This window comes from Mercenaria mercenaria, chromosome 11 (genome assembly GCF_021730395.1).
Source record: "Mercenaria mercenaria strain notata chromosome 11, MADL_Memer_1, whole genome shotgun sequence".
Classification (NCBI taxonomy): Eukaryota; Metazoa; Mollusca; class Bivalvia; order Venerida; family Veneridae; genus Mercenaria; species Mercenaria mercenaria.
Genome location: NC_069371.1, coordinates 79872803 through 79880170, shown reverse-complemented (window position 1 = coordinate 79880170; position 7368 = coordinate 79872803). Strand labels below are relative to the sequence as shown.

The window sequence follows — 7368 nt, the reverse complement described above, 5'->3', positions numbered from 1 at the left end:
ATAGTCTACAACGTCACAAGCGCACACATCATAATGAGAACAGACGAGATAATAATACGGGAACAGACGTGAAATGTACATTTGTGATAAGTGTTTAACAATTTTATAATTTAAAACGACATATGCGCACTGTGCATAAACAAGATTCAAATAAGGTCAAAAACATTGTTTACTTGTAGATACTGTGAGAGTGAATTTGGGGAGTATTCTGCATTGTTTGCTCATGTCATGGAAAATCATCCACTCAATCAAAGTGGGGGTAGAGATAGGGGAATAGAAAAGTCTTTATTAGATACTGCTTCACCCCAGTCTGAAAGCAAATCAGCTGCTGAGAATCAAAATAAAAATCGTCTGAAAATGCATCACCTCAGTCTGAAAGCACATCAACTGCTGAGACTCAAAATACAAATCAGTCTGAAAATGATGAAAACATAGAATTGTCTAATGAAAACAAAGATAATCAAGACTCATTAAATACAGACAATGAGCGAGATGAGAGTGCTTTACAAAATTCAGTGCAAAATAGAATTATCCTTCCCAGGAGCGGGGTGGTGAAAGATATGATTTGTTAACATTTTTTGCAAATGTGAGGTCCAGAATTCTCACCTACTTCAGTCTAGAATACGAGTATGGGAGGCATTAAATGGAACTTATGCGTTCAGGTGGAAATGGAACGAACTGATAAGGGGGAGATAGCAGTGTGAGCACCCCCTTTTTTCAGAAGTAGAACTTATATGTCACTGACTTTGGATGGTTTTAAACGAACATGATTTAAATGAAGCATTACAGAAAATGTATGCCAGCTTGGAGAAATATATGCGAGATGGCTCTGGCTGGTTTCTCAGAAAAGTGCTAAAACTTGATTCACACCATCAAGTATCGACCGTTATCAGGCTCAAGTTATCTACCTTTACCTAGGACGTTGCTTTACAACTCAAGTTTGCTTAATATTGAAAATGAGGATGAGAATGTTTCCTGTGGTGCATTTTAGCTTCTTACATCCCTCAGAAAGGAATGCTGTAAAAGTTGAAACTTATTGTCCCTTTACAAATGAACTGAACATGAGTGGTATACAGTATCCAGTATCTTTAGCACAAATCGATAGATTTGAAAAACAAAACGAACATATTTCAGTAAACGTATTCACTTTTGAAGAAATGAAATTGTTCCATTGAAAATCACATCAAATCCACGTAGATTACATATGTGAATTTGCTATGGATCAAATATGGTCAAGTCTCTCATTACGTCTCATAGAGACTTGAATCTTTTCTTTTTAGAAGCAAGTCACATAACCAAAGAAGTTTTTCTGCCCATACTGTTTGCATGGTTTTGTACGTAATGAGTTTCTGCAAAAGCATATCACATACTGTAGTACAAATGAAGCTCAAAGGTGGAACTACCTGCAGTCGGTGACAGTGCTATACTGGAATTTAAGGACTTTGAAAAAGAACTTAAGTTTCATTCACGATTTATGCAGATTTTGAAACTTTAAATAGACGGGTTTCAACATGTCTTCCAGAACACACACTCGAGCACCACGTCTACCACAAAACTTGAAGTTTGCGGTTTCGCGTACAAGGTAGTTTGTGCGGACAATAGATTACTAAACCAACGGTGGTGTATAGGGGGAGTGATGCTCACAAAATTTATTACAAGCTTGCTGCGAGAGCAAAAAGAAATTGAAAATATTCTCTCTAATATAGAACCAATGATCATTTACGAGTGACGATTTTGAGGAAATAAGTCGCGCTTCGCAGTGTTGTTTATGTCAAAAGGACTTCACTCCATATGAAAAAGTGCACTCCACTATAGTAAGACATCAGATCATTTAACGGAGACTTTATTGGAATGGCTCACAACCAATGCAATTTGAAATGCAAGCAGGCGAAACATACGTGCGTCATTTTTCACAACTTGAAGAAGTTTGATGCGCACATCATCTGTCAAAGTATTGGTGAGTTTAAGGGGGAAAATCTAAAATGTATTGCTCAAAGTACAGAAAACTATGTGAGTTTTTCCCTAGGTAACTTGAGATTCATTGACAGCTTACAGTTTCTACCCTCTTCATTGCAAAGTTTGGTGGAAAATTTAAAGTGTGATGGACAGGATGCCTTTGAACACCTTATTGAGGAATTCCCAAATTCTGATGATGTCAAGTTGCTATTACGAAAAGGGGTGTATCCGTATGATTATATGGATCGTGAAAGTAAATTGATGAACATTGTTACCACCAGCAGAAGCATTTTATAACGCTTTAACCAAACAACATATATCTGAGCAGGATTACAAGCACGCCTGTGATGTGTTTGCCCATTTGAAATGACAAGCATGGGGTCTTATCACGACCTTTACTTGAAATGTGATGTAATACTTCTGTGTTGCGTATTTGAAACGTTTAGAAGTATGTGTATGGAGCAATATGGTTTGGATCCATGCCATTTTTATACCAGTCCCGGCTTAAGTTGGGCTAGTTGTTTGAAGATGACGGGTGTGCAACTAGAGCTGATGACGGACATAGATCAAGTGCTATTCATTGAAAAGGGCATACGAGGTGGAATATCACAAATTTCGAATAGATATAAACAAGCAAATAATCCACTTCTCTCAGATTATGATAGTGAAAAGAAATTATCACATATTCTATATTTAGATATGTGCAATTTGTATGGATTCGCCATGCAACAACCACTTCCAACATCAGATTTTCAATTTTTAAAGAAACGAGAAATAAATCAATTAGACATTAGGAATATTCCAGCGGATGGGGGAGAAAGGTTACATATTGAAGTCAATTTGAGGTATCCCCCTGAACTTCATGACAAACACACGACTATCCACTAGCACCGGAAAGAAAGCTATCTCAGATGATATGCTTTCCCATATGCACAATACTTATGGAAAAAACTGCATAACAAGACAGAAAATGAAGCATTACCACCGAGAGTTAAAGTTGAAAAACTGATTACATCGTTAGAAGATAAAGAGAAGTACGTGGTACACTACAGAAATCTTCAGCTTTACCTAGAGCTGGGGTTGGAGATAATGGAAATTCATAGAGTACTTGAATTTACGCAATCTGCTTGGATGAGACCATACATTGACTTCAACACTGCACAAAGAAAGAAAGCTATGTCTGCCTTTGCCAAGAACTTCTACAAGCTCATGAATAACAGCTGTTTTGGCAAGGTTTGTATATTTATTCGTCTTTTCATTTCTTCGAAAAAAAAATAATTTAAGTGTTTAACTAGAATGATTAAAACAATGAGGGATTAGTGCAATGATCTTACCTCAGTAATTTAAAGTTTGTAGCAACATGTAACATTGTGTTTATATTTAGATATTCAAAGAGCGGGTGATAGATATAAAACAGACTTTCGCTAATAAATATTTTTTTTTTTATCACACTTAATATATAACTATCGAGCTTCTTATTTATCTTTTTCTCCCCACTATTTTAACAGACGATGGAAAATGTCAGAAAACATAAAAACATTGAGCTCGTGCATAATGATAGACGTCTTTTGAAACTGAGTTCAAAATCAACCTATAAAACTACAACAATATTCAACGAAGACCTTACAGCCGTTGAACTTTATAGAGTGAGGGTGTTAATGAATAAACCAATCTACAGTGGCATGTGTATATTAGGTAAATAGTTTTTGATATTTTATCGTCTTGAATTACATAATCTAGACACGATTTGGCTCACTTTTCCCCAGTTTAAATAACGTTTACATTTATGTATCATTTTTTTTTCTATTTTGCAGACTTGAGTAAATGGGCCATGTATGACTTCTATTACAACAAATTGAAAAACACATTTGGTGAGCAGATGACCATGTGTCTCACTGACACTGATTCTATTTTGTTTTACGTGGAATCATTTGACGTTTACCAGTATATGAAAGAAAATATTCACTTGTTTGATACGTCGGACTACCCACAAAATCATTTCCTATATAGTGAGGAGAATAAGAAAAAAGTGGGTAGTATGAAGGATGAAATGTCTGGAATTCCGATCTCTGCTTTTGTTGGTCTCAGAAGTAAAGTGTACAGTTTTAAGTGTGATAATAACAAAGAAGAGAAAAGGGCAAAAGGAATTGCAAAAGCCACTTTGAAAAGAGACCTTAGATTCACAAACTATAAAGATATCTTGTTTTCAGAAGGTCAGAATGTTGTAACAATAACGTCAATTAGAAATGACAATCACGAGTTGTACTGTAATGAAATGAAAAAAGTTGGACTGTCCTCGTTTGATGACAAAAGGTATCTGCTTAATGCTACAGACAGTCTTGCTTATGGTCATTATTCTTTGAGACAGTCACAGGTAGAGGAAGAAAGGGCAAGAACTCCTTCAATATTACCAGAAGAAGGAAGTTTATTTATAGACAATTGTAAGGTCACACCTTTGACATACAAATTGGAGCATTTGACAAGTACTCCCACATTGCTTGAAGACGAGAGATCTTTTATAGCAGATTGTAGTGTCACACCCGTGACATTTAAATAAAATATCATAAACTGAATGTATGCTAATACAAAATATGTTTATGTAAAAGAATAGATTACACTTTATTCCTATATTAAAAGGATAGAAAATGAATAGTCTTTTTTCTTGTTTTCTTTTCCACAGCTTATGTAAATATGGGATTTAAATAAACAATAAATTAACAAAAAACCATTTAAAATTATATAGTTTTTATTAGAGGTTTACACACTTGATTATACACACAATTATTTTTTGAACAATCTGAATATATGCGTGACATATGATTATATACAAAATAATCATTAAGAGAAAAATTAGTATGGTAAAAAGTTGAGTATATTAGTTAATGACATGCCATTGAATTTATTACGAAGATAAAATAAACAATATAGTCCACAAACATTGGAATAATTGCTTTGTATTTGCATGGCATTGTATCTTATACTCGATGCATTGTCCTTTATCCACTTATCAAAATAAGAAGAATTGTAGACTGGACTTTTACCATAAGAATCAAAAAATTCCACTTGTCTATTTATGTCTATATAAAATGCAGACCAATGTGTCCCTTCTCTGCTATGTATATCACTATTAGCTATAAACGCAGTTGGTAATGTAGAAAAGCCTACAGGTAATTGATCAGCGGCATATACACCTAGTACATTTACACTTAGAACAGGATCACAACTAATACAACACTGAAGCTCTGATGTATCCATTGCTTTTTTAAAATGTTTATTCCAATACAATATCTCTCGAAGAGTCCACTTGAAAAAAGGAAGGAATTTCGCTTAAGACCACACAGCTGATAGTGTCTGGAAAATATAAATGAAAACAATATCTATTAATACAAAAATAAATATTCCTTTTTTAACAAATATAAGACAGGGTAATATCTTTATAAAAACATAACTGTTTAAGTATTACACTTAGTAACTTTTTAAAAACCAGCTATTTTTCAATGTGGATAAATAATGTTTTTGATAATTTTCTCACCTGAAAGGGGGCTAGCAAATTGAACATCCAATTTCACAGTACCAGTCTTGCTAGTGTCAAATACTCCCCGTGATGAGAGAAGTTTGGTTCCAACTGAAAAACGAATAGTGTTACACCAGAGCTAAATCCTTCTCTTGTCAACATATTGCCCTCATCCTCTCTCCATTTCCCCGTAGATGTAAATGCGTTTACATAGGCCCGCACATCCGTCACGCCAGTGGTTGAGTTGAAGTCAAGTTTCAGAGGAGCTCCATTGACTGGTAAACCGTCACGTATAGACATATGCTTCGAATGTTACAGTTTAGAAAGTTAAAAGGATTTTGTTTATAGTCACCAGACAGAGCTTTTGAATTTACAAAGCCTACAACGACCTTATTAGGTCTTTGACCTGGGAACATGTTCTCATAGTTGAAACTAGAGCTTCCGCTAGGTATGCTTTGAGTACGACATTCTACTCTGTTGAATGGGTATTTTGCATTCTGTGTTTTTAGAATTTCTGCATGACCGTAAATGACAGCAGGATTCACGCGTATTTTCTTGGCTAAAATATAAATGTCCTCTATCTCTATTTTGAAGGCTGGTGATGCTTCATCACTAATTAAACAAAACTCTGGTGAACTTCTGTAGAACTTTAATTTGACGTCCACTTGATTTAACATATAGCGTGACATGGAAAACATATCGTGAAATATTGGCCCTTGAAGATCCAATACTTTCGAAGTGGCTATACGTTTAGCCCTTTCAAAAAGACCTTTATTTGCCCCGCCAGGATTTGTGACACCATAGGTTCCAGCAGTGTCCATGAAAAAGAGTTGAGACTGAAGCTGGGACTTGGCATCTTGTCCATAATTCAGAATCGTTTGAATGTAGGCCCTATAGGGATTGTAGTTTGATGTTATTGTGGCCTTATTCTGTAAGGTGACTTCAGTGGATGAAAACAGGGCCTGGAGAAATAAATTCACAGGTCCTACTTTTTCAGCCACTAAGGTAGCATTTGCAGTCGTTTTTACTCTTAACTTTACATGCAGCTGTGTGCCTTTCATGTCTAAATAGTCCATAGAGTTTTGTCCACTTATTCTAAACTCAATAGGACTTATGCCGTCTGATACTTGAGAGATGGGTCGAATTTCTTCATAGTAGATATCTGTGACACCAGTCTGTGTACTGGGTAAATCAAACAAAGCCAGTTCTGACACAAGTCCCTCGTGAAAACTTTCAGGATTAAACACTGCCATTATTCTTTTGTATTATTTTACTGCTGTTTTTATCAATTTTAATTTCCAAAGATGTCCTTCTTTTTGATAGTTGAGTTTTTAATCTTCCGGTTTGTTTTGTGCTTTTTATTCTTTTGTTGTAGATTTCCTACCACTCTTTTTGTCTTATTTTTCTTTTTATTTGTCCTCTGTTTCCACTTTTTAGCACCTCCCGTTTGTAGTCTGCCAATCTTTTGATTTTCTTAGCAGTCCTTCGCTGTCGACGGTTTTTTTGGTTTCTGAATCATTCTCACTACAGCAGATGGTTTTATATTCTCTCTCTCTAGTTCACTTTTGGCTTGCTGTACAGTTTGTTCTGAGGGTGATACTACTTTTATAGGCAATTGAGTAGTACTTTGTTTCCCACTTGAAGACTCCACTGATATCACTCGAGCTCGTCTGGCGCCTCCTGATTGGTTAACTGATGTTAGGCCCTTACTCACTTTATCAAAAAATTAGACCCACTTTTGTGGATTTGGTACATATAGTTTAGAAGGATTCATAATCACTGAAAGAAGGATACTGTTTAAAATGAAGTGTCATATACAAAGGTGAAATCAAATCTGATGGAGTTTTATCACTCGCCAGTTTTATATTCACTTCGATCTCTTTGAAGTCCTTCTTTTT

At 35.3% G+C, this 7368-nt stretch overlaps 2 protein-coding genes across 2 annotated transcripts; one reads left to right on the top strand and one right to left on the bottom strand.

Moving 5' to 3' along the window:
• The first annotated feature begins 3514 nt into the window (after positions 1–3514).
• Positions 3515–4513, top strand: LOC128546838 (uncharacterized). Its single transcript, XM_053518230.1, has 2 exons — positions 3515–3651; positions 3771–4513. Exons 1-2 carry the CDS (start codon positions 3615–3617, stop codon positions 4511–4513), a joined length of 780 nt encoding a protein of 259 aa, XP_053374205.1. The 5' UTR covers positions 3515–3614.
• A 1214-nt stretch (positions 4514–5727) lies between these two features.
• On the bottom strand, positions 5728–6723 carry LOC128546837 (uncharacterized). The gene has a single exon (XM_053518229.1). The coding sequence runs from the start codon at positions 6721–6723 to the stop codon at positions 5728–5730; it is 996 nt and encodes a 331-aa protein (XP_053374204.1).
• Positions 6724–7368: the final 645 nt, after the last annotated feature.

Coding starts and splice junctions, on each gene's coding strand:
- LOC128546837 (XM_053518229.1), bottom strand. CDS start 6,723: ATGGCAGTGTTTAATCCTGAAAGTTTTCACGAGGGACTTGTGTCAGAA.
- LOC128546838 (XM_053518230.1), top strand. CDS start 3,615: ATGAATAAACCAATCTACAGTGGCATGTGTATATTAG. Junction 3,652..3,770: donor CAGTGGCATGTGTATATTAG/GTAAATAGTTTT, acceptor TCTATTTTGCAG/ACTTGAGTAAATGGGCCATG.